At 46.7% G+C, this 26,510-nt stretch overlaps 1 protein-coding gene across 1 annotated transcript in view; it reads right to left on the bottom strand.

Moving 5' to 3' along the window:
- The window catches only part of PITPNM3 (PITPNM family member 3), a 105,985-nt gene that overhangs the window by 61,198 nt on the left and 18,277 nt on the right, over nt 1–26,510 (bottom strand). The window contains exons 2-3 of the mRNA XM_055258732.2: nt 26,283–26,378; nt 13,127–13,234 (exon numbers count right to left, since the gene is read on the bottom strand). Of these exons, the coding sequence (XP_055114707.1) occupies nt 13,127–13,234; nt 26,283–26,378 (204 nt within the window). The remainder of the gene's footprint in view (nt 1–13,126; nt 13,235–26,282; nt 26,379–26,510) is intronic.

Genomic DNA, 26,510 nt, shown 5'->3' with positions numbered 1-26,510 from the left:
ATCATAAGGTCAGGAGTTTGAGACCAACCTGGCCAACATAGTGAAATCCCGTGTCTACTTAAAATATGAAAAAATTAGCCGTGGGAGGCAGGAGAATTACCTGAACCCAGGAGGCAGAGGTTGCGAGGAACTGAGATCACACCACTGCACTCCAGCCTGGGCAACAGAGCGAGACTCCATCTCAAAAAAGAAAGGTCTGTGGCCAGTGATGGAGGCAGCACAGAAGGAACAGCAGGTTCATGGGTGAAAAATACAGAAGCAAAGAAAGCTCTTGTGATCGATTGTCTGGGCTTCCATAGTAGAGGAGCCAGGTGTCTTGGTCCTCCCCTAACCCCTGCTTATGCCAAGCAAAGCATCTGTCCCCAAGTGTGAGAAAGGATGAGTGTTTGAAGGACAGGACACCATAGAAAGCTGAAAATACCCAAGAGGAATAAAGCAGAAGCAACTGGCTCAACTCACACCAGCAACATTTTCTACCTTCCCCAATAATTCGATGACAGTAGGTTTCAGTAAACAGACATATTCCTATCACTCAGAGATAGACTGACAGGGAACTGCAAACACAAACTGGCATACGCACAAATATTAGTAAATATTAGATAAAAAGCCAACAATGTGGAAGGAAGACATCCAACTCAGTGACTGAAGGGAAGAGGGAACTGGACCTGTGGAGTCCTTAAACCAACTTAGTGTCATCGTCATTAGTGGCTCTCAAATTTTAGTGCATCAGAATCACAGGACCAGTTAAAATGTGGATTCTGAGCCCTGCTCCCAGAGTTTGGCTGATTTAGTGGGCCTAGGGTCTAGAAATGTGACCCCCAAAGTCACATTTCTAACCAGTTCCCAAGAGATGTTAATGCTGTTAGTCCAGGGACCACTCTTTGAGAAGCATGTATCAAGATACAAGGTCATAAACCAGAGTCAGGGGGTGAATCGTAGGAAAAAATAGCTCTCTGGAAAGCTAGAGGCAGAGAAGAGAAATTGATCAGGGATACCCAGGCAGTGACTGCTTCCTTCCTGTCAACAACAACGTGGCCTTGCTGACACAAAAGTTTGTTTTAAGAACAAGAAGAACCTAGATTGTAAATCATTCCTTAAATGACAGCTCATAGATTGTTAGTATACGTTATCCTGGAAGAGATATATAAACCCCAAGCATAAAAGAACAGTGAGATAACAAGATTTGTCAAGGACTGAGTGGAATTTATCCCAGGAATGCAAAGTTATTCAGCATGTGAAAATCAATCGATGTAACATACCATATTGATAGAATAAAAGACAAAAACCACATGAGCATCTCAATACATATCTGCAAAAAAAAAAAAATCCTGCAAAATCCAACACCCTTTTATGGTAAAAAATATATTCAACAAACTAGAAATAGGAGGGAACTTCATCAACTAGATTCATAGTTAACATCATATTTAATGGTAAAAGACTGAAAACCTTCCCCATAAGATCAGGAATAAAACAAGATGTCTGCTCTCATCACTTCTATTCAATGTTATGTTGGAGACTCTAGTTAGGGAAATTAGATAAGAAAAGGAAATAAAAGCGATCCAGATTGGAAAGGGAAAAGTAAAACTACCTATTCAAAGACGATGTAATCCTATGCATAGAAAGTACTAAAGAATCCCCCCAAAAATAAAACTAATAAATGAGTTCAGCAAGGTTGCAAGACAGAGGATCAATATGCAAAACTCAATTATATTTCAACACACTTGCAATAAACAGTCTGAAAATGAAATTAAGAAAACAATTCCAGTTACATTAGCATCAAAAAGACTAAAATACTTAGGAATAAAATTAACAAAACAAGTGCAAGACTTGCACACTGAAAACTTTAAAACATCATTGAAAGAAATTAAAGAAGACTTACATAAATGTAAAGACATCTCACATTCATGGATCGGAACTAATATTGTTAAGATGACAATACTCCTCAAATTGATCTACAGAGTCAACACAATCCCTATCAAAATCCCCATTGGCATTTTTGCAGAAATCAACCTAAAATTCATATGGAAGTGCAAGAAACACAGAATAGCTAAACAATCTTGCAAAAGAAGAACAAAGCTAGTGGACCCCCACTTCCTGATTTCAAACGTACCGCAGGTGTACAGTAATCAAGACTGTGTGGCATATTAACATATACACCTGAGTGGAATAGAACTCAGAGTCCAGAAATAAACCCATATGTCTATGATCAATTGATCTTTGACAAACCTGCCTAAACAATTCAATGGATGAGAGATAGTCTTTTCAATAAATCGTGCTGGGAAAACTAGTTAATCACACTCAAAAGAACTCCTACCTCACACCATACACAAAAATTAATTCAAAGTGAATCAAAGACCTAAATATAAGAGTTAAAACTATAAAACTTTACAAAGAAAACATGGGGGTAAATCTTCATGACCTTGGATTGGGCAATGGTTTCTTAGATATGGCACCAAAAGCACAGACAATAAAAGAAAAAATAGATAAACCAAACTTCATCAAAATTTTAAGATTTTGTACTCCAAAAGACATTATCAAAAAAATAAAGTATAAAGACAACCCACAAAATGGGAGAAAGCATATCTGATAAGGGTCTGGTGTCCAGAATTCATTAAAGAACTCTTACAACTCAACAATAAAAAGACAAATAACCCAAATTTTAAATGGGCAAAGGATTTGAGTAGACATTTCCCCAAAGGAGATAAACAAACAATGAATAAGCACATGAAAAGATGCTCAACATCATTAGTCATTAGAGAAATGAAGATCAAAACCACAATGAGACATCACTTCACACCTGCTAGGATGGCTATATCCAAAAAGGCAGCCAGTAACAAGTGTTGGCAAGGATGCAGAGAAATTGGAACCTTTTTACGTTACTGGTGGAAATGTAAAGTGGGGCAGCTACTTTGGAAATGAATTTGGCAGTTCTTCAAAAAGTTAAACAGAATTACCATATGATACAGCAATTCCACTCCTATGTATATCAGCAAGATAATCGAAAACATATCCACACAAAAACTTGCATATGAATACTTATAGCAGCATTATTCATAATAGCCAAAAAGTAGAAACAACTCACATGTCCATCAACTGGGATAAATGAGACATGGCATATCCATACAATGGAGTAATATTCAGCGATAAAACAAAATGAAGCACTGACTTATGCTATAACATGGATGAATCTCAAAAACATTATGCTAAGGGAAAGTAGTCACACACAAAAGGCTACATATTGTTTGATTCCATTTATATGAAATACCAGGGGCTGGGGGAAGGGGAATGGGGAGTGACTGCTAATGGGTATGGGGTTTCTTTTTTCAGAAATGAAAATGTTCTTGGGCCAGGCACGGTGGCTCACACCTGTAATCCCAGCACTTTGGGAGACCGAGGTGGGCGGATCACATGAGGTCAGGAGTTCGAGACCAGCCTGGCCAACATAGTGAAACCCCGTCTCTACTAAAAAAAATACAAAAATTAGCCAGACCTGGTGGTGGGCACCTGTAATCCCAGCTACTTGGGAGGCTGAGGTCGGAGAATTGCTTGAACCTGGGTGGCAGAGGTTGCAGTGAGCTGAGGTCGCACCATTGCACTCCAGCCTTGGCAACAGAGTGAGACTCCATCTCAAAAAAAAAAAAAAAAAGAAAAGAAAAAATATTATTGAGCTAGATAATGGTGATGGTTGCATCCCTTCATGAATATACTAAAACCACTGAATTGTACATTTTACAAAAAGGTGGGTTTTATGGTATGGGAATTATATCTCAATTTTTAAAAAAGAATTTGGCAAGACCTGCTTCACTTGAATAGTGTTAATGGCAGCTGTGTGCCTCCTTAGATCATTCGAATCAAGATGTCTCCTGCTCTGTGTTGTAATCTCACCTATGATCTTTGGCTGAATAATCCAATCTTAAGTGTGTAGTTTTTCCCACCCATATCTAACCTACCAGAAAACTCTGAAATGTTCTAAAACAAGCAGAAGGAGACTTTAAAAAATGTAGCATGAGCTCTTGCTTCCATGAATTAAGATCAGATTGCTAATCAAAAGAATCAATCAGAGCACATGAAAATGAAAAGATGATTTTCAAAAACAAACAAACAAACCCCAGGGCTGGCACAGTGACATATGCCTGTAATCCTAGCACTTTGAGAGGCTGAGGCGAGAGGATTGCTTGAGCCCAGGAGTCCAAGACCAACCAAGATAACACAGCGAGACCCTGTCTCTACAAAAAATTAGGCAGGTGTGGTAGTGCAGGCCTGTGGTCCCAACTACTCAGAAGGCTGAGACAGGAGAATGAGACCCAATCTCTAAAAACAAAACAAAACAAAATACAGAAGAGCTGACCTGCAGAATGGAGACTGATGAAGAGAAAATGGGTGAGCTGTTGGTTAGAGCCAAGGCATATTCTCAGAACCCACCAAGGACCAACAAATAAGAATAAGAAGAACAAGGTGACATGTGGTTAGAAAAGTCTCTGGAAGAAAAAGAAACACTTGGCCGGGCGCTGTGGCTCACACCTATAATCCCAGCACTTTGGGAGGCTGAGGCAGGCGGATCATGAGGTCAGGAGATTGAGACCATCCTGGCTAACAGGGTGAAACCCCGTCTCTACTAAAAATACAAAAAAATTAGCCAGGCATGGTGGCGGGCACCTGTAGTCCCAGCTACTCGGGAGGCTGAGGCAGAAGAATGGCGTGAACCTGGGAGGCGGAGCTTGCAGTGAGCCAAGATCGCGCCACTGCACTCCAGCCTGGGCGACAGAGAGAGACTCTGTCTCAAAAAAAAAAAAAAAGAAATACTTGAGGAAACAATGAAAAGAAGGCTTCACAGTAGTGAAAGGGCACAGCCAGGTGTGGCATGACCAACAAACACCTCCACAACAAAAACCTACTCAGAAACGTCGCTTGAAATTTCAGAATACAAGGACTAAAGATTTAAAAGCCTAAAGGCTGGGCATGGTGGCAAATGCCTGTAATCCCAGCACTTTGGGAGGCCAAGGTGGGCTGATCACTTGAGGCCAGGAGTTCAAGACCAGCCTGGGCAACATGTTGAAACCTTGTCTCTATTAAAAAAGAAAGAAAGAAAAAAAAAAAATTTTAAACGTAAATCTTCAGGAAGAGTAAAAACCATATTACTCACAAAGGAATGAGAATCTAATTTATCTCAGACTTCTCACCAACATCACTAAATTCAAGAAGGCCATGGAGGAATAGCTGCAGAGATAGTTGGGAACGTGATGGTGGAGGCAGATAAGCTTGCATTCAAATGAGCAAGCAAAATAAAGACATGTTTAGCAATGCAAGGACCTAGAAAATTGCTATCCACAGTTCCTACCTGAAAGAATTACTAGCAGAGACATTCTAGTGAAAAGAGAAAGTAAATCCAAGAGGAAGTCAGGGAATTGAGGAAGTAGCAGTGAGAGCTATATGCTATAAAGGGCAAATTTTACTGAATATAAATCATAGCTCAAAATACTTAACCCAAAAAGAATGAGAAGGAGGAGGAGGCGGCAGAGGAGTTGTCACTGCCAAAGCCGCCATGATGAGAAAACAAAACCCTCCCCAAAAGTAAAACAGCAAAACTAATCATTAAGTTGAAATGAGAATTGGCAACATGAAACCAAATGGACAGGGGCCATAGGAGCTGGGGAGTTAGGAAGACAAGGAAGAAAAAAGGTACAAACGTCCTTCCCTGTTCAGGGATAGGATAGATAGAGCTACTGACTTAATCCAAACCCTGGTAGAAAATGCCAGTTTTTATTTTTAATTTTTTTTTTTGAGACAGAGGCTTATTCTATCACCCAGGCTGGGTTGCAGTGGAGCAAGTATGGCTCACTGCAGCCTTAACCTCCTGGGTTCAAGCAACCCTCTCACCTCGGCCTCCAGAATAGCTGGGAACACAGGCGCGTGCCATCACACTCAGCTCGTTGTTTAATTTTTTGTAGAGGTAGGAGTCACTATCTTACCCAGGCTGGTCCCAAACTCCTGGGCTCAAGCAATCCTCCCACCTCGGCCTCCCAAAGTATTGGGATTACAGGCATGAGCCACTGCACCTGGCCAAAAATACCAGTTTTCAAATGTGTGTTAAAACTGTACATTTCTAGAACTATAGAAAAAGGAGGTATATAAGAAATTTGATGGTGTCAATAAAAAACAGGAAAAGGGGAAGGAGAAAACTGTATTGATAATATCTTTAATTTTATAGAGAATCTGTAACCCAACATATACAGTATAGATAATGTATATATTTTTTAACTCATAAGGAACATTCATACGCACACATGAGACCATGGTTTAGACAAGAAAGAATTTCAAAAAGATATCACTTTAGGGTCACATTGTCTGATCACAGTGGAATCAAATTGCTAATTAACAAGAAAAAAAATCTATTTGACAGGATTCTTGTACATGGCTGTCAACAGCTTTTTGGGTGAAGAGGAGAAACATGGAGGTTCTGAACTATGTAGACATGATGGACAGTGAGGGGGCTACTTATCCAAACCCTGTGGAATGTGTCCAACATGGCTGGGTGCAGGTTTTCTGGGGACTGAGGTTATACAATTTTGGGGTCCCCTTTGAAGGAAAAGATTATCCCCCCAAAAAGCTTACTTTTATAAATTTAACCAAAAAAAGGTAATGGGTAAAAAAGCAAAAAAAAAAGGTAACCTTGCTAGGACCCTCCCTTGGAAGGGAACTGTGCGTGTGTCATTTAAAAAATAAGATTAAAAAGCCCTTATCTCTATAATTAGAAAAGCACAAATCACATAAATCCCAAGGAAGTAGAAGGAAATAATTAATGAAATAAAAGTAACGTTAATTTACAAAAATTAAATAGAGAAAATGGTAGACAATAGAACTGATTAATAAAAGTAAGAGCTATTTCTTTGAAAAGACCATCGAAATAGGTAAGCCTTTGGCAAAACTTACTAAGAATGAGAGAGACAGAGAGAGAGAGAGAGAGAGAGAGAGAGAGATGGAGGGAAGGGGAAAAATACAAGTGAACAATGAGGAGAATGAGAAAGAAGTCATAACTTTCAGAAGTTAATTTGTTTCAACTTGATGAAGGGCATTTCTGGAATCCTAGGGTGAGGGTCATGCTTATTGGTAAAACTGGAACGTTTCCATCACAGCACTACAGTCAGGATCCAACCAGAAAGCCTGCTACCACTTCTGTCACTCTACATTGACCTGGAGATCCCATGCAATGCAGTTTAAAAGGAAAAATAAGAAAGGAGAGTAAATGCTGGCAAAAATATAACTGCTAAGATTTGTAAACAAGACTGGGTGCAGTGGCTCACACACGTAATCCTAGCACTTTGGGAGGCCAAGGCAGGCAGATCACTCGAGGTCAGGAGTTCACGACCAGCCTGGCCAACATGGTGAAACCCCATCTCTACTAAAAATACAAAAAGTAGCCGGGCATGGTGGCGGGTGCCTGTAATCCCAGCTACTCAGGAGGCTGAGGCAGGAGAATCGCTTGAACCCAGGAGGCAGAGGTTGCAGTGAGCCAAGATCACACCACTGCACCCCAGCCTGGGCAACAGAGCAAGACTCTGTCTCCAAAAAAAAAGAAAGAAAAGATTTGCAAATGATGTGATGCTCTAACTAGAAAAAACCCAAGAGAATCAACTGACAAACTATTAGAATCAACAAGAAATGTCACCAAAGTAGCAATATTTCAAATATATAGCAGACTAATAATTTACTTCCAGAATATATATGAAGATCTTCTAAAATCCAATAAAAAGGATAAACAATCCAATAAAAAGCATAAACAATCCAATAGCATGTGGGCAAAAATTATGTTTAAGAAATCCAGAGAAAAGAAAATAGGATCGGTCAACACATTTATGAAAAGATGTTCAATCTCACTAGAAACCAGGTAAAGACAAAGCAAAACAAGAAAACATTTTCATCCGGCCATTACATAAAATGTTCAAGTTCAATAATATCAAATCTGGTAACACATTGTGGGGAAATGGCTAACTTAATCCATGGTTGGTGTGCAAATATGAATTTGCACCGTTTTTTGGAAAACCATTTGACAGTATCTATTGCAATTTTCAATGCTTATACTTTAAACCCATAAAGCATTCTTATAATAATGAAAGATTCCAATGTCTATCACTGCCAAATGGTTAAATAAATTATGGTACAACTATGGTAGAGAACACTATAGTACAGGTAAAGAGAACGGAGTGCATCTATATATACCCATATGAAAAGTTCTCCAAGATCTTCTGTTAAATGTGCGGGAAGAGGTAAGTTGCAGCACTAATGTCTAACACCATCGACCTCTAGAGAGATACGTTGATCAACTCTGCAAGGAGGTCTGTAATTGAAGGAATAACTAAAGGAGACTTTGGTTTTATTTGTTGTGTTTGTTTTTTTCCAATGAGAATACATTTAAGAAATCAGGTGGATATTTACAATGTTTGTAGCAGCATTATTCATGGTAGCTAAAATGTGGAAGCAACCCAAACGTCCATCATCAGATGAATGGATAAACAAAATGTGGTATATCCATACAAGGGAAAGTTACTCAGCCCCCAAAATGGAATAAAGTACTGATTGATGTTGCAACATGAACAAACCTCAAAAGCATTATGCTAAGTGAAATAGGCCAGACACGAAAGGACAAATACTGAATGATCCCACATATGTAGGGTACCCAGAGAAGTCAAATTCATGGAGACAGAAAGTAGAATGGTGTTTACCAAGGGCTGGAGAAAGGAGAATGGGGAGTTGGTCTTTGACAGGCACAGAGTTTCAGTTGCGGAGGATGACCACGTTCTGGAGATGGTTGGTGGTGATGGTTGCAGAGCAATGTGAATGGACTTGATGCCACTAACCTGTATACTTAAGAACTGTTAAAATGGGCTGGGCACAATGGCTTACACCTGTAATCCCAGCACTTTGGGAGGCCGAGGCAGGCGGATCACTTGAGGTCACGAGTTCAAGACCAGCCTGGCCAACATGGCAAAACCCTGTCTCTACTAAAAATACAAAAATTAGCTGGGGGTGGTGGCAGATGCCTGTAATCCCAGCTACTCGGGAGGCGGAGGCAGGAGAATCACTTGAACCCAGGAGGCAGAGGTTACAGTGAGCCGAGATCACGCCACTGCACTCCAGCCTGGGCAACAAAGTGAGACTCCATTTCAAAAAAAAAAAAAAATTATTAAAAGGTAAATTTCATGTTATGCATATTTTACCACAATAAGAAATGTTACACAAAAATAACAAGACAAACAATTGCAAAAATAGTAGTAGTATAATAAATAATAATATTTGAACAATTGTAAAATAATAGTAATAACAACACGCTTCTGGGTGTTCAGCTGGTGCTGAAGGATCCCTTTCCATTACAAAAAATATATATATATACTGGGCAATATATTGCCAAAAAAGATAAATATATAACCAAGCTTAAAATAAAAAATGTATAATACACAGTGCCAGAAACAAAAAAGGAATCCAGAGACGAAAGCAGAAGCTGAGATAGAGGAGATCCGTGAATCCCATGAGTCAGACGAATAAAGAAAGAGGCTCCAGGGCCAGAGCCTAAAAACTGCACTGTGAACTCCACCAACCTGACCTCAGGCTGTGGATGGCAAGGAGCTGATATGGCACCCACTTTATAGCAGGGACACTTGAAGGGCCATTCCATCCTTACAGGAACTTAAAAAAAGAACTTTCTTTGCGGAAGCGGCAAAGAAACCATTCACAGACAGTGAGAGAGAAAATTCACACATGAGTAATTAAAACCCCAAGCCTGCGCCACTTCTGGGTGTAGGGTCTAAATTTACACCACCCATGTAGAATGGAAACTCTAAACTATAAATTTAGCCTATAAAATATTCAAGATTAGTGAAACACTCAGGCCCAGCAGGAAATAAAACAAGGCCGGTCTTTATGAGGACATTTTGCCAACCTAGGACACACAAGACTTCCCCCAAAAACAAAAGAGAGGTACGTGTGACCAAGATGAGTTCACAATCACAAATGAGAAACAAAACCCATGAGGTACATTTAGCGTGCACGCGCGCACACACACACACAGCAGAATTAACACCCTTGAAAATTGGAGGAATGAGAGCAGTCTGAAAGTGCTGATGAAATATATGACTTAAATGGTTAGGGAGAGAAAAGGTAATATAAAAAACAGAATTCAGGCTTAAAAGGAAGAAGGTTGGCTCCATTTGGAATTGGTGGAGCATAAGGAGTCTTTAGGACATCCGGGTAGAGGTTAGCAGGAGGTTACCAAAAATGCGAATGTGGAGCCCAGAAGAAAGGTCCTGGCTGGAGACAGAGCAAGGAGTTGTCATCGAGGTGGCTGGAGCACCCATGGAGGCAGTGTGACTGGCCAGAGCGTCCAGCATGAGGCGGGGAGGGGGGCCTGGAATGAGCCCTGTGTCTAAGGGCAGGAAACTTGGAGAAGACAAGAGGATACATTCTGTCTATGCCACCAATTTAGATTGCATTCCTTTCCAGGAAGAGTTCACGGATCTTCCTTTCCCCAAGATACTTCCCAGAGCCTCTCAGAGCCTTGTCCCAGCCTGCCTTACTGCATAGTAACCCCTGGCTCTGATCTGTCGCTTCCACTCTGCTGCAAGCTTCTAAGGAGTGACAAGGCCATCCTGCTTGTCTTTGTTCCCCCTACACTGAGCACAGGGCCAAGCCCCTATGATGGCTCCATAAATGATTATTGAAGTGAATGTGTGTGTTCTGTCGTGTTGTGGGAATTCACATTATGAATCCACATGAGAATGAGACTCGGAAGGAGCTGGAAATCCAGCTGGTTTCCTCTTCCTCTTACCCTCTCTCCTCTCTTCTTCCTGCTCCCCATTCTGTACTGGGAGGAAACACTACCAGCCCTCGGACTCAGGCAAGCACTGCCCTTCATTCAATTGTGCATGCTCACCAGGAAGCATTTGAGAGGGCTGCCACTTGTGCAAGACTGGTCATGCTTCTCCCCCTTCCATCATTAGAAGAATGACTGCTATCGAACGCACTTTGCAAATATCATCTCATTTAATCAGCACAGCTTTTTTACTAGTCCTCCACTCTGCAGATGAAGAAACGGAAGCCCAGGGAGGTGATGTGACTTTTCCTGACCACAGAGCCATGGAGTGGCATGGCTGATGTTCAAACCCAGGCTTCTCTGATTCCAGCACTGCAGCTTCTGCCTCTGTCCTGGACCTCCCACTGTGTTTCCTAGTCCCCTGCCCTCCCGCGCCCTCCCAGCTCACTCTGCCTCTTGCTCACCTGACCGACTGCCGTTAGCTCTCACTGGGTCTGAGTCATACATTCTTTAGCAGACAAGTGGGGGTGGGGGATGGGAAGGGGATGGCCAAATGGATGGTACAAATCCATATTTGTCTTTTCAAGGCTACAAGCATTATCGTGGGGCAGGACCTAAAATCCATGACCCCTTCTAGGCCCCCTCTGGGGTTCTCGCGATGAAGGAAAGAGCAGCAAAGGACCCACTGGCAGATACATGGCTATGAAGACTGGTAAGTTGTCTCTGGATTGCCCTTGGGGGCCAGACTCAGAGCCCCCCCCTTCTCGTGGATGGGACAGTGGCACAAGGTGCCTTTCCTTTCAGACTCATGGTTCCTTGAGCCTGACTTTGTTAGGGCCCAGAACTGTGCCAAGCCTTAGTCCAGTCAGGGAGGTGAAGCCCTGGACTGGGAATCAGAAGACCAGGAATCTGAGCCTGATGTTGCCACCAGCTTGGGGGACCTTGGGCAAGACATGGCTCCTCTGAGCCTGGGTTCTTTGTTGGTTAGATGGGATGACCACACCAGGCCTGCCCATTTCTCAGGATGGGTGCTTTGGCATGAGGACAGCTCTGAACCAAGGAGGCAAGGATGGGGATGAGAAAAGGAACAGAAACAGAGCAAGATGATCACCACCAAGACAGCTGCCACCAAGGCAGCCATTCTTGTGGGCTGGGCCAGGACCATCTCACTGAACGCCTCCTGAGAGCATGGCCTTGCCCACTCGGCAACTCTGGGCCACAGCACGACTGCGAATGACAGGAGCACGACAGGAAGGAGAAGAGCAGATGAAAAAGAAATAAAGTAGGAGGAGTGGTATGTGGGGTGGGGAAGGAGGGATGGAAGAAACCAACCTGAGGGTAACAGGTACAGAGGTTAGCACCCTGCATCCCGGCTGTGGTTCTAGCCCTGGCTCTGCTTCTCACTCCATTGTAACATTAATCAAATGCAGCCCTCAGCTGAAGATCTCTGAGGCTCAGTTTCCCATATGTGAGCTCAGATTTTATGACCTCTTTAGCCACGTTGTCCATTTGCATTTTAAAGCCTTGCCCCACTGCTTCACTGTCAGGAGCCCTTCCTGGATCCCCTCTCCTGCCTCTTGAAAGTCATGCCTCTCCCTTCTGAGCTAACAGCCCTCAGCTTAAGCCTGATCCATATATCTTGACTTATACTGTGTCACACATCACAAGACAGAGGCCTCAGATGAATCACCTTTGGTTGCTCCTGCCAAGCACTTATACACAGTAGGTGCTCAACGAGCCTGTTAGTGATGAATAGTAGCCAAACAGATGGATAGATGGATGCCACAAAGAATCAGCCTGCTTTGTAGGCTGATCAAACTCCTGGTCAAAACTCTTCTCCATAGAAAGCCTCCTGGATTAATCCCCAGCCATATATTCCTTCTTCAACAACTCCGCCAAAGGAAATCCTGATTCTCACTGCTGTCCTTCTCTCTCCCCTTAGACCTCAGCTCCTGTCCTGCTCAAAGGCTCCTCCAGCTGTCACCCTCCTTATTCAGCAGATTCCAATGCCAAACACCTGGCAGTCCAAGGAGCTTGGACCCAGGCACCTACCATTAACCACCCGTGCCACTGGGGTAGTCATTCTATGGACAAAGGAAGCTCTGTTGAAGTACCCTGGAGTTTTTATGCCACAGAAAACCCCACAGAAGTCCCCATGAGAGTTCCTGTAGGTGGCAAAATTCAGAGATGCTATGAAGGAGGAACCAAGGCAGATGGACCCTTCACAGAAGACCCAAGCCCCAGCCCCAGTCGCCAGCCCTACAGCCCATCCTGCAACACACCTATGTGCACCTCCTGGTCATGAGAGAAGCAGAATCTCACCTTGATGCTCGTCCAGTTTCCCCATGGTCTCGATCTGCTCCACGAGGTCATTGGAGTTCCACTGGCTCATCCCAATGAGGATGGCATTCTTCCCTTCAGCCATGTCCTCTGTGGGAAGAAGCAGCGGTGAGCATGAGCAGGTGCAGCTAGGGATAGGTAGCCCTATCAGCAGCTTATGTCTGAGGGACATTTTCTCTTGTCCTATTTCTTCCTTGAGTTGAGGTACACCTCAACTCTTAAAGGTGTCTGTAGCTAGACAGTTACAAGATTTTCAGAGATTTGTCATTGCAAGAAGGTACTGTTGTACCCTACTGGGCCTCCAGGTGCTACAGCAAAAGAAAGTAACCAAAAGCCTGAAACCCCATAGAACGTACCATCCCTAGCACTGCTGGCAGTATCTCTTGAAAGTCGGTGTGTTTGGGAAGAAAGAGCAAAACCTTGTCATTTGCAAGCAGTTTTTCCTTAAATTACTGACTTCTCTGACCTTCGATTTTCCCATCAGTAAAATGGATCTGGCCACAGAGGTGTTGTGAGGATTAAATGAGATAATGGATGTAAAGGTCTTGGTGCAGAGGAGGTGCTCATAGATGAGAACCATCATGGTGATGTCGTCACATGAGAAGTAACTCACCACCAGGAGTTGAGTGGATGAGGATTTGTGTGCTGCAGAAGCAGCTCTGGAGTAACTGGCGGAGAAGAAACCTTCTGGTTCTAAGGAAGCTTTGAGCTGTATGGAACCTTTAGTCCCCATCTGAACTTTATGATACTCTTAATGCCTCCATTCTCTCCCACTCCTCCCCTCAACCCTGTCCCTATCCTTTTTCTTTCCTTGTCTGAGCATAGTGATTCCTCTGGGAGAAATCAGTGGGGCTATATTCCATAACCACACTGAATACAAGGCCCTGGGTCCCACACATCGGATACACACATCTGGTACCGTTCCTCATCCTACAAAGGGACATTTCTTCAAAGACAAACCCTTAGGCATGTGTGCTCTCCACCCCACACTTTGCCCAAAAACAGATGTGCCTTTCTGGTGAAGAGCTTTGTGCCCTCCCTCACAGAACAGACATCAAAGGGTGTTGAGGACAATCTCCAAGCTCATGATAATTAAGAATAAAGGGTTGAGATCCATTTCACTGCCAAAGAACTTTACCTAGCAGAAGGAATCAATATGGTGGATCTGAAGCTTTGGGAGCTGTCCAGAGTTCTGATTCACTCAAGAGCTCAGTGGACCAGACCCCCAATTCTGGTTAGGACATCTCCTCCTGTCTTATTTTATGTATCTATTTGATTGACTTAACAACACTTATCTAACCGTTACCACACACTGGGATTATTATAAGTGCTTTACAAATATTAACTTGATTCTCATAACAATACAAAAAAGGTACAATTGTTATTATCTCCATTTTATAGACAAGGAAACTGAGGCACAGAGTAGCTGAGTAATTCTTGCCCAAGGTCACTGGCTAGAGCCAGGATTCAAAACCACGTAGACTATTTCAAGAGTCCTGAAATCCTGCCATCCTGATAGCCTGCCCTAGACATCCTGTATTGGCTGCCCACACTCCAGCCAGGCACCACACACATTCAGACAATTTCCTGAGCCTGGTGTGTTCCATCTGGGAACTGGTTTATTCTGTACTGGGCAGGCCCCTGACCAGGTTCCAGTGCAGATCCTGCTGCATGAGAGCTTTGTGCTTTTCCACACCCTCCACCACCGTGTCTGCTTTCCTATCTTTTAAACAACAATAACGACTCTCACTCTACAGCTCTGTCTAGCAAGCTGCTGTGGGGACAAATAATATAGCAAATCTGAAAATACAACACAAGTCAAGGTGCTGTAAACAAATATAAGGTGATATTATTCTTCGGGAAGCAGAATTATGAAGAGGTTAAGAGCTCAACTCTGGTGTTAGATTGATTTCTTTCAATCCTGGACCCACCATCTGCTAGCAATACAACTGCAGTTTCCTCACCTAAAAGTGATATTATAGGGCCTCTGTCACTGGATTGTTATATTAAGTGAGATGATGCAGGTCAAGGTGTTTATAAGAGTGCCCCACACATAGTAAAAGCATAGGCTGAGATGCTGTTGCATGATGGTATCATCATCGCCAGCACCACCGCCACCAGTAGGAGCATGGCTGTTATGCCCTACACCCACTCTTGCTTCCACTCCTGCTGTTGTCAGCCCCCATGACTTTCTACCCCAGCTCTAGAGTAAGGGAATCAGGATCAGCCTGATTACCGCCTTGAGTTCTTTGTCTCCTGGTTCAGTTACTCAAGCATGGAGCTATCCATTTGTTCATTCTAGCATTCAGTCTACGGTGAATAGATTCCTGAGCACCTACTGTGTGCAGGGTGAGACACAACCTCCCTCCTGCTGGAATCCAGTTTTGTGAAAAACATGATAGAAATACCTCTGACATAAGCTGAGAGATCCAGGTATGCAGGAGGCACTCAGCACATCCTAGCTTTCTTCTACAGTGCCGTTAAGTCCTGTCCCAGTGGTGTAGCAAGGCTACTGGAACCCTGTGGGGTGTCCCAGGGCTCTGGAGGTCTGAGCATGCCTACACCTGCATGGCCAAGGCCACTTTCCTCTCTTTTCCTAATCACTGGTCTAACCCTGCTCCATCTTTGGCTCCTGGGCTTTTGTCTGTTTCCGATCAAATATGTCTTTCTCTCCTAGAGTCTCACCGTGCTTCTCTCAGGCTTTACGTCTGGCCCTGACTCACTCAGATCTGAGCTCTCTGGACCCCTTTTATGGGTCTGTGTCTCTCTTGGTCCTTGTAGTTCTCTTGGCCTCTCCCAAGCTCTCCCATGCTGCCTGCCACATCCATATCTCTCTCTGGGTGGAACACGGATGCATTGCCTTGCTCTCTTCTCACCCCAGCATCTTTCTCTCTTTCCTTTCTCTGGGTCTCACCTTATCAGACTGGGTATGTCTCTTTCTCGATCTCTCTCATTCTCTATGGATTTCTCTTTTGTCTCTCTGGGTCCCTGTCCTCAGGATCTCTCCAGCCCCCGCTCCCTAAGGGTGTTCTCCCTCCCCTCCCCGTTCTCTCTTGCTATGTGTGTGTGCACGTGTGCACGTGCATGTGTGAGTGTGTACATGCATGAGTGCATATGTGCATTATGTGCATGTGTGCACATGCATGTGTGTGCACGTGCATGTGTGAGTGTGTACATGCATGTGTGTGTGCATATGTGCATGTGTGTGCATATATGTGTGGCCCTCTCTCCCTCCTGCTCCCTCTCACTCTGCTTTATCGTACCTTCTCTGGCATTCTCACACTCCCTGCCCCTCCGCCCATCCCTGTCTCTCTGCTGCTCTGTGCACCCTCCCAACTCCCCAACATGCTTTCTCTCCCACACTCAGCCTTTACGTCTTCACTCTGGCAACAATGGGCTTGTCCCCTGAGAAGCAACAAGAAACACACACACACACACACACACACACGGAAGCAGCAGCAGCAATATCTCTCCTTTTGGGGCCATTCAGACAAAGAGGGGAGCTGCGGGGCTCAGCTTGAAGTCTTTGCTCTGCTTCCCACATTGCAGGGCATGCCTCCAACAGGACCGGTGGAGGCCACAGCGTGCTCATTTGTATAAACGCCCTGGTTGATTTTGCTTTTCACCTTCTGGTGACTGTCTCCTGCATGCTAATTCTCATCCTGGACCTCTGCCTTGGACATGGTTTTAGCATGTACTTCACCCTACTGAGACCTGAACCAGCTCTGACAAAGCTCCAAGCTGACCCTCACCCACTTCACCATAGCCCTGACCTTGACCACAGATTGACTCTGACCCTGGCCAAAACCTAGTTATACTCCTGTAAGCACAACCTCCAATGCCATAAGGAAAGCCTTTCTTCCCACCCTGGAAGTTTCTACTGTTGACAGGACTCCAGAGTAAAGAATCTCTTTGTCTTGGCCAGGTGTAGTGACTCGCACCTGTAATCCCAGCACTTTGTGAGGCTGAGGCGGGCAAATCACGAGGGCAGGAGTTCGAGACCAACCTGACCAACATGGTGAAACCCCATCTCTACTAAAAATACAAAAAATTAGATGGGCGTGGTGGTAGGTGTCTGTAATCCCAGCAACTCAGGAGGCTGAGGTGGAAGAATCGCTTGAACCCAGGTGGCAGAGGTTGCAGTGAGCTGAGATTGCGCCACTGCATTCCAGCCTGGTGACAGAGTGAGACTCCATCTCAAAAAAAAAAAAAAAAATCTCCTTGTCTCATGCCAGGAAGGCTTCACTGCCAGCTCATGGAGCCAAGGGGCTTGGTCACATTCTGCAGATGGCCCATCCAGTACCACCCATCATCAGACCCACAACATGGATTTTTCCAAGGACATAGATATGCATTGCTTGGGGTTCTGGGCCACAAGATTGCTCACATTCACCTTGCACTGCCTACCACATTCCCCCATGGCCCCCTTACAGCCAATACCATGACTCCCTCTTCCTTGTGAGGTGCAGTCCCCACACAGCCCATCCCCAGAAGTGTTGGGCCTGGTTCCATGGCGTTCTCTTTTCCACTTCCCCTCCCCCAATGGGGGAAAAAGTAGAGGGAGAGTGGGGGCCCGTGGCACACCTGTGGTTTGCTTCTGTGATGGCTCCTTGGCCCAGGAATAATCACGCAGCTTCCCACAGTGACATCCTTCCACTCCCTCCAGGAGACAAACAATTCTACCCTTGCCATTCTACAGATGAGGAATCTGAGGCTCAGAGACCTGAGATCAGACGGCAGCCAGTCAGTGACAATCATCATGGAAATCTGGTCCTCTAGGCCCAGAGGACACGTATCATTTTCTTCTATTCCCCCTTCTCTCACCCTTGGGTTTAGAAACCCCCAGGAGGCTGAGTGATCACAGGGAAAGCTCAGAGCAAAATGAGAAGGCTTGGCATATGCCCCCCATTCTCTGTGAGACCTGACCTTGACTTTGAGACTTTGTCTGTAAAATGGGATGATTTAGCCATGTACCACCTTCCTCTCCCAGTTGCTATGGGAAACCAGGAGTTAGAGGCACAAGCAGATTCCGCAACACAGAGCCCAGCTCCTCAGATCCCAGCCTCCCACCTTGGGGAGTCGGGGAGGGGAGGACCAGCCAGGCTGGGCACTGAGAGAGCAAGAAACCAAGGACACAAAAGAAGGGGAGTAAATGCAGAAAGGAGGACTCCTCCAGCTTCTAGCTCAGCAAGTTCCCTTAGCCCTGCCGAGGGAGACGGTCTCGTGCTTTGCTCTTGATCCAGCTAGCCAGTGCCAGATGTGCCCTGAGAGTAAATTCTAGATCCACCACCACCACCATACCCACCCCATTCCTGGCCCTGATGGCATTTTTGTCTCTGCAACTGTCAGGGCCTGGCCTGCTTATGCATATTCATGGAGGGAGGGCTATTTAGATGCTGGAGGGGGTGGGGAAACCTAAAGAAAAGTATTTCCCATTCAAGTGAGGGAATGGACCTGGACACCACAGTCAACAGAGCCTCGCAAGACCATGCGGAGCCTCACTGACAGATCCTTCGAGGTAAAGCCCAGCATCCTCATTTTACAGGTGCAGAGCTGTGCCACTGGCCCACGGCCATGCAGTACCTCAGGGGAAGGGCTGGGCCAAGAATCCAGATCCTGCCAATTAAAGGCACTCCCAGTAACACTATCTCCTGGCAGTTAATTTCATGAAAACACCTTTGTTCGTACCTAGATGTTTGCTGGCTCTAATTGGAGTATTCTTTTCATCTAAGCAGAAGGTTAAAGTGAAGGATGCAGCTGATATTATCTAAATGAAGACATACATTTTGCTATGAAAACAGAACATAAAGTGAGCTAGGCTTGTCATATCCAGCCAAATCCCAAAAATCTCACCCAATGCCACAGTGGCTGCACTAGCCCCAGCCTTGCATCCTTTCAGGGATGAAGACTTCAAAAGACAGTTTCATTTTCTCTCTAGAACTTAGCGTTTCATAGCCAGGAACCCTGGGAAACCTGGGCTGCTCTAACAGGTCAACCCATCCTCCTTGGTCCACTAAGCTTTTCTTACCCATGGCTTCTGGCCAGACTACCTGTCACCCAGCAATCTTCATCCCTCACAATGAGGAGCTTACTCGAGGTCCAGGCATGGTTCCATTTTGAGGGTCCATCCTGTACTATGGACTCTGAGTTCTGCATCTCTGGCCTTCTCTGGGACAGGGACGGGGTACCCAGGGCCAACCCTGAGCCTGGCCAGGAAAGCATGTCCAGAGGACACCCACTGCCTTCCACAATATGGGCTACTGGGTCTAGTCTGCCCCCTCTCTCCTTGCTGGGGCTGCGAACCCACAGCACTGAGCCAGTGCCTCCCTGGCTCACTCTGGCCACATCAGCCTTCCTGCTGTTGCTCAAAGATGCCAAGCTTGGGTGCAGTGGCTCACGCCTGTCGTCCTAGCACTCTGGGAGGCTGAGGCGGGTGGATCACCTGGGGTCAGGAGTCCAAGACCAGCCTGGACAGCATGGTGAAACCCCATCTCTACTAAAAATATAAAAAAAATTAGCTGGGCCTGGTGGTACATGCCTGTAATCCCACCTACTTGGGAGGCTGAGGCAGGAGAATCGCTTGAACCTGGGAGGCAGACGTTGCAGTGAGCTGAGACTGTGCCACTGCAGTCCAGCCTGGGTAACAAGTGACAAGAGTGAAACTCCATCTAAAAAAAAAAAAAAAAAAAAAAAAAGACGCCAAGCTCATTCCTCCCATCAACACTTTGCGCTGGCTGTTCCCACTGTCTAGAACACTCTTCCCCCCAGACTTGCAGGTGACTCATTTCTCATTACTCAGCTCTCAGCTCAGGGCCACACTCCAGGGACCCTCCAGCAGCCATCCACTCTGTCACGTCCTTTTATGTTATATGGTGGGGACAGTCTCCATTTTTTAAACAGCATTACTGAGGCATAATTGACATTCCATCAACTACACACCTTTAAAGCGCACAGCTGGGTAAGTTTTGACCTATGTACATACCTGTAAAACCATCACCCCAACCAACCTAGTGAACAAGGCTCCATCCCCTCTAGAAGTTCTCTCCTGCCCCTATTTATCCCTCCTCCCCCAAATCCCCATCCCCAGGCGACCGCTGATCTGCTCCTGGCACCACAGATTGGCTTTCATGTCCTAGACTTGTGTATAAATAGAATCATACAGGATGTACTCTGCTTCAGTCTGACTTCTTTCACTTGGCATGATTATTCTGAGATTTATCCATATTGTTGCATATATCTGTGGTCCGTTCCTTCTTAACTGTACCACAATTTGTTCACTGACTGATGCTCATTTGGGCGTTTTCAGTGTGGGGCTATAATCTATCAAGCTGCTGGGAACATTCACGAGCAAGTCCTCAGGTGGACAAATGCTTTCTTTTTCTTGGGGAAATGCCAACGAGCAGAAGGGTTGGGTCATATGGTAGTGAAGTATGATTTGCTTTTTAAGCAGCTGCAATCGACTTTCCAGAATGATTGTATCAGTGTACATTCCCGCCAGCCGAGTTTGAAAGTCCCAGTGCCTCCACATCTTGGTAAGTTATTATTATTATTATTATTTTGAGATGGAGTTTCCCTCTTGTTGTGCAGGCTGGAGTACAATGGCGCGATCTCAGCTCATCGCAACGTCTGCCTCCCGGGTTCAAATGATTCTCCTGCCTCAGCCTCCCGAGTAGCTGTGATTACAGGAATGCTCCACCATGCCCAGCTAATTTTGTATTTTCAGTAGAGACAGGGTTTCTCCATGTTGATCAGGCTGGTCTCGAACTCCTGACCTCAGGTGATCCACCTGCCTCAGCCTCCCAAAGTGCTGGATTACAGGCATGAGCCACCACACCCGACCCCTGGTAAGTTATTTTAGTCAGCCATTCTAATAAGTAGGTGGTGGTATCTCATTGCAGTTTTGATTTACAGTAATGACGCCATTCCCTAATGATGAATGACGTGGAGCATCTTTTCACATGCTTACTTGCCATGTATATATCTGCTTTGGTGCAGCATTTATTCCTTTGTGTTATTTTGTTTATGGTGTTTTGTTGTTTTTTTTTTTTTTTTTTTCCAGACAGAGTCTCGCCCTGTCACCCAGGCTGGAGTGCAGTGGTGTGATCTCGGCTCACTGCAACCTCCACCTCCCGGGTTCAAGTGATTCTCCTGCCTCAGTCTCCCGAGTAGCTGGGATTACAGGTGCCTGCCACCATGCCCAGCTAATTTTTCTGTATCTTTAGTAGAGACAGGTTTTCACTATGTTGGCCAGGGTGGTCTCAAACCCCTGAACTCGTGATCCACCTGCCTCCACCTCCCAAAGTGCTGAGATTACAGCCACTGTGCCAAGCCTATGGTAATTCTTAATAGAATGTATTTGCTTGTGTATTGTCTTCCTATTTGTCACCTACCACCACCACTAGGCTATAAGCTCCATTGGCTGGGTAAGGATTCGCTTGCTCCTGTATCCCCCATACCCAGAAGAGCACCTGGCACTTGATGGACGGACGCACCACTGATACTGTTGAAAGAGTAAATGAATGAGGCTGAATTCTAGCTCCTGCTCTGCCTCTTTGTGTGGCCCTGAACAAGGTTCCCTGGCCTCCGTTTCCCAGCTTGGAAAGTGAGTCAGAGGTGTTAGATTCAAAAACCTTGAGGAGCCTCCCAGCTCTGGCTTCTTCTGGGTTGGAGGTCACATCCCCTTCTGGCTGCTCTGGGTATTCCCTTACTCTGCATCTAACCTCAGCACTGCTGGGCTGTGGCCCCCCAGATATCCTGTCTTGACAGGGGAGGGTGTGACACTTCTTTTGAATCTGGGGGCCTGGACCCCACAGCCCACCCTGCAGCATCCAATCACTCCTGAGCCCAGACCTGCCACCTTAGCCAGAGGAGCTGGCACCCTGCCGAGGAGTTGTTATGGATCCAGAGAGCTCAATACTCCTGCCTGACTGTTCCCTAATCCCTCCCACGCCTTCCATACACAACCAGCGACCCCCAGAACCCAGAACTCCCCTCTGCTCCCAGACCATGAGCTCCAAGGGCCTCTCCAGGTGAACCCCAATGCTGGGCCAATGGGTTGGGGCTGATGGCCGCAAGGGAGGGAGGACGGTCCTAATATCAGTAACATGTCAAAGGGAAAGGGCTGACCTGAACACTGAACTCCCGGGTTCCAGCCCCTGCACTTCCACCTTGATGTGTGATCTGGGCGGCGGGGGGGCGGGGAGGGGGTGGTCCCTCCTGTGCTGTGGCCTCAGTTTCCCCATTAGTGCACTGAGGAGGAAGGAGATACAATGTTCCCAGGCCTGGTCAGTGCTGGTACCTAGCAATGCAGTTTCTTTCAGTGTAGACACCGCTTGGTTTCTCATTCCTTTGGTCATTTTTGTATCAGGTGGGTGGGCAGGGGGTGGGGGATCATGACAGGGGTTATGGGCACAGGAGGGAGTACAGATGCAGGAGCTCTCAGGGACAGAAGGCTGCCCAGGCAGCAATGAGACTGCCACACCCAGGGCAGCACGATGCCCAGGAGTTGGCTGCAAGTACCCAGCTGGTCTCTGCAGGGAGACACAGAGAAGGTCACCTGTGAAGACCTCCACACGTGCAGGAACTGTTGAAATGGACATTCATGGCAGCCAAGGACTCATCTGAGGGGCTCACGGGGGAAACCCAGGGAGCTTTGAAGGCTCTGGTGCAGGATGTCTGAGTGGGGCTGGATTTAACGGTGTTGGCCCCACCACAACTAGAGTTGGAACTGTTGAGGCCACAGGATGCCAGGCCCTGCTCAAGTGGAAGACAGAGACCACACCCAGGGTCAGGGTCAGGGTTCAGCCTGGGCTGGAGAGCAGAGGGCAGGGAAGCAGACCCTCAAGGGATACTCAGAAGCCCATGGCCTGGTCCCAGACACAGAGCACTGGCTGGGCTGGGCTGGGCTGGACCAGAGCCCTGGGAGAGAGAGAAAGGATGGCTTCTCCTCTCACTGCCTTGAGCCAAGGAAACACACAAAGGCCTTGGTCAGGGAGGAATGGAAAGGAGGTTAGGAGTTGGCAAATCAGAACTAAACAGGGTCCCAGCAGCCTGTGGGGTGGATCCTGTGGCTTAGGAATGCAGATGCTCTGGAAGAGGGCAGATGGGAGGGAGGCTACAGAGATATATGAGGTCCTGTAGGGTGTGTGGAGAGGCAGAAGATGGGGAAAGACAGGGGAGAGTCTGGGATCCTGAAAGAAAGGGAGAAGAAAAAAAGGAAGTGGCCAGGCGTGGTGGCTCACACCTGTAATCCCAGCACTTTGGGAGGCCAAGGAAGGCAGATCACTTGAGGTCAGAAGTTCGAGACCAGCCTGGCCAACATGGTGAAACCTGTCTCTACTAAAAATAAAAAAAAAAAATTAGCCGGGCATGGTGGTGCATGCCTGTACTCCCAGTATTTTGGGAGGCCGAGGCAGGCAGATCACTTGAGGTCAGGAGTTTGAGACCAGCCTGGCCAGCATAGTGAAACCCTGTCTCTACTAAAACTACAAAAAAAAAAAAAAAAAAAAAATGGCCAGATGTGGTGGCGCATGCCTGTAATCCCAGCTACTTGGGAGGCTGAGGCAGGAGAATTGCTTGAACCCGGGAGGCAGAGGTCGTAGTGAGCCAAGATCGTTCCGTTGCACTGCCACCTGGGCTACAAAGCGAGACTCCATCTCAAAAAAAAAAGAAAAAAGGAAAAAAAAAGAAAAAAAAAAAGGAGATGATGAGAAAGAAAACACAGGGCCACCAACATGGGAGGAGTGAGAAGTGGGGCCGATTTCACGGCAGAACAAGCCGTGAGATGGGAGGGAGAGGACGGAGACAACGGAGGGGCCAGGGAGACAGCCATCAGCGTGAGAAGCACTGCAGCTGCACTCAGGGACGGCAGGTGAGCAGGGCCCGAAGGGATAGAGCTGACCCTTGCGCCACCCACAGATGCCTCTGTCGTCAGCTGGGAACACAGAACCCTGATGAACTGCAGAAATGTTTTAAATGAAAGTCTTCCAAGCATCAAAATATTGAAGCCGTTGTTGTCTCACTGTGGGTTAGTTGCTATGGAGAAATTCAGCCCCAGCAGCCACTCTAATCAGACGCCCATGGGAGACAGGCCCCAAATGGGCTGGTTTAGGGCTGGCCTCAGGGAAGGGGTTCCCCGCCCAGAGCCAAGAATGGGGGACAGCTCCCCACCTCCCAGCCACGTTTCCTAAAAATCACCCAAACTGAGTCTTCTCCATTGTTGGAGGCATAGAGCTGATGGGGAAACTGAGGCCCAGAGAAGGTGAAAGACTCGCCAAGGTCACAGAACTAGTCGACGGCATGGCTGAGACCACATCCCAAGTGTCCCGCTCTGGGTATAGACGTCTTTCCAGCACGTAGTCTGTTTCTCTTCCAAGACCCCGTTTGCCAAGCATTTCAAAGCCGGCTCCATCTCAGGAGTAAGTCAACATCCTAAATATGGTGACTTCCCAGAGTGGGGCCACGTAGTCCAAGCAAGAGCCGGGGACTGTCCTGGGCTGTGGAGCAGGACTCTGCTGCTTCTCCCCAACTCCTCTGCAGCCCAGCCGAGCATGGCTAGGGTCTTCTCTGCTCAATTCCAGACCGATTCCACCTTCCCATGCCCGTACACCTGCCTGGGTGCTCATGCCTCTGAGCCTTCAGGCTCATGTCCACCTGAAACGCCCATCCCTTTGGATGCCCCTTTTTTTCAATCCCAATGTCAACAAAGCCCCTTGCTATGTCTTGTGGGCTGGCCGTGATGAGATGCAGAGGTCATTTCCCCACCCTCCTTGTCTCTCACCTAAACACTGGCAACAGTCTTTCTAACACTCCCTGCATCTATGAGGCTTATTTTTTTTTTTTTCTGAGACAGAGTCTCGCTCTGTCACCCAGGCTAGAGTGCAGTGGCGCGATCTTGGCTCACTGCAACTTCTGCCTCCCAAGTTCAAGCGATTCTCCCGCCTCAGCCTCCCCAGTAGCTGGGATTACAGGCACCTGCCACCACACCCGGCTAATGTTTTGTATTTTTAGTAGAGATGGGGTTTCACCATGTTGGCCAGGCTGGTTTTGAACTCCTGACTTCAAGTAATCTGCCTGCCTCGGCCTCCCAAAGTGTTAGGATTACAGGTGTGAGCTATCGCCCCCGGCCGACACTGATCTTAAGTCGCACCGACTCACAGGTGCATGCAACATCTCCTCTCAGCCCCCTCCCCACTGCCCACCACCTCCTGGCCACTTGGCCTTCCTCCAGTTCCTGGAATGTTCCTGTCTCTCCTATTTCAGGGCCATCACACCTGCTGTGCCCTTTGTCCAGAAGATTCTTTCTTCCCTCTCTTCACCTCGCCAATGTCTTACTCCTTAGCTCTGCAGAGAGGGTGCTAACAACCTCCTCACCATGTTAAATTAGGTGCCCCTCTGTTTTTTGTTTTTTTTTTTCTTTTAGACAGAGTTGCACTCTGTTGCCCAGGCTGGAGTTCAGTGGCACCGTGTCGGCTCACTGCAACCTCCGTCTCCTGGATTCAAGCAATTCTCCTGCCTCAGCCTCCCAAGTAGCTGGGACTACAGCACCCACCACTACACCCGGCTAAAGGAATTTTAGTAGAGACAGGGTTTCACAGGGCCACCTGTTAAAGGGAACACATCTGTTAAGGGAACACACATGTTGGCCAGGCTGGTCTCGAACTCCTGACCTCAGGTGATCCACCCACCTTGGCCTCCCAAAGTGCTGGGATTACAGGTGTGAACCACTGCACCTGGCCTGACTGTTCTCTCTTACAACAGCTGGCACTTTTACTTAGCAGCAGCACTTTTACTTGGCGGCGATGCTCCCCATTCGTCATTGTATTTTCTTGGATGTCTGCCTCTCCTGCAAGGCTATAAGTTTGATGAGAGCAGCAACATGATGACTGATTGCTGCAGGATCCCTGGCACCTAGCAGAGTTCCTGGCACATGTGAGGGGTTCAGCAAGTATTTCAAACAGCGAACAGACGAAGGCTGAGCCCCTGCTCTTGGCACAAGCACAGGATGGGTAAGTATGGAGTGTGGAGCTGCAGATACCACGTCTGAGTGGGGAGGGATGCGGACTCCCAAATAAGATCTTCTTCTTGAGGCTTCTAGGAAGGTCACCCAGCCAGTGATGTGAGACTGGGGTTCACTCACCTCTGGCATCAAAGAATTCATCATCTGAGCTCTCCACGGAGTCACTGAGGACATTTCGAAGGTGCCAGGGGGCACCGCCGCCCGGGGGAGGGACACCTGTTAAAGGGAACACATCTGTTAACCACGCCTGAGATGGTGTCCCAGTATGAGGGAGGTGACCCAAGACCCCCCTGGACTAAAGGCCAGTTAGCATCCTGCACATTTGTGCCCTCTCCCTCCGAGGCCTCA

This window comes from Symphalangus syndactylus, chromosome 20 (genome assembly GCF_028878055.3).
Source record: "Symphalangus syndactylus isolate Jambi chromosome 20, NHGRI_mSymSyn1-v2.1_pri, whole genome shotgun sequence".
In the NCBI taxonomy this organism is placed as follows: domain Eukaryota; kingdom Metazoa; phylum Chordata; class Mammalia; order Primates; family Hylobatidae; genus Symphalangus; species Symphalangus syndactylus.
This window is presented reverse-complemented; position numbering and strand designations above follow the sequence as displayed.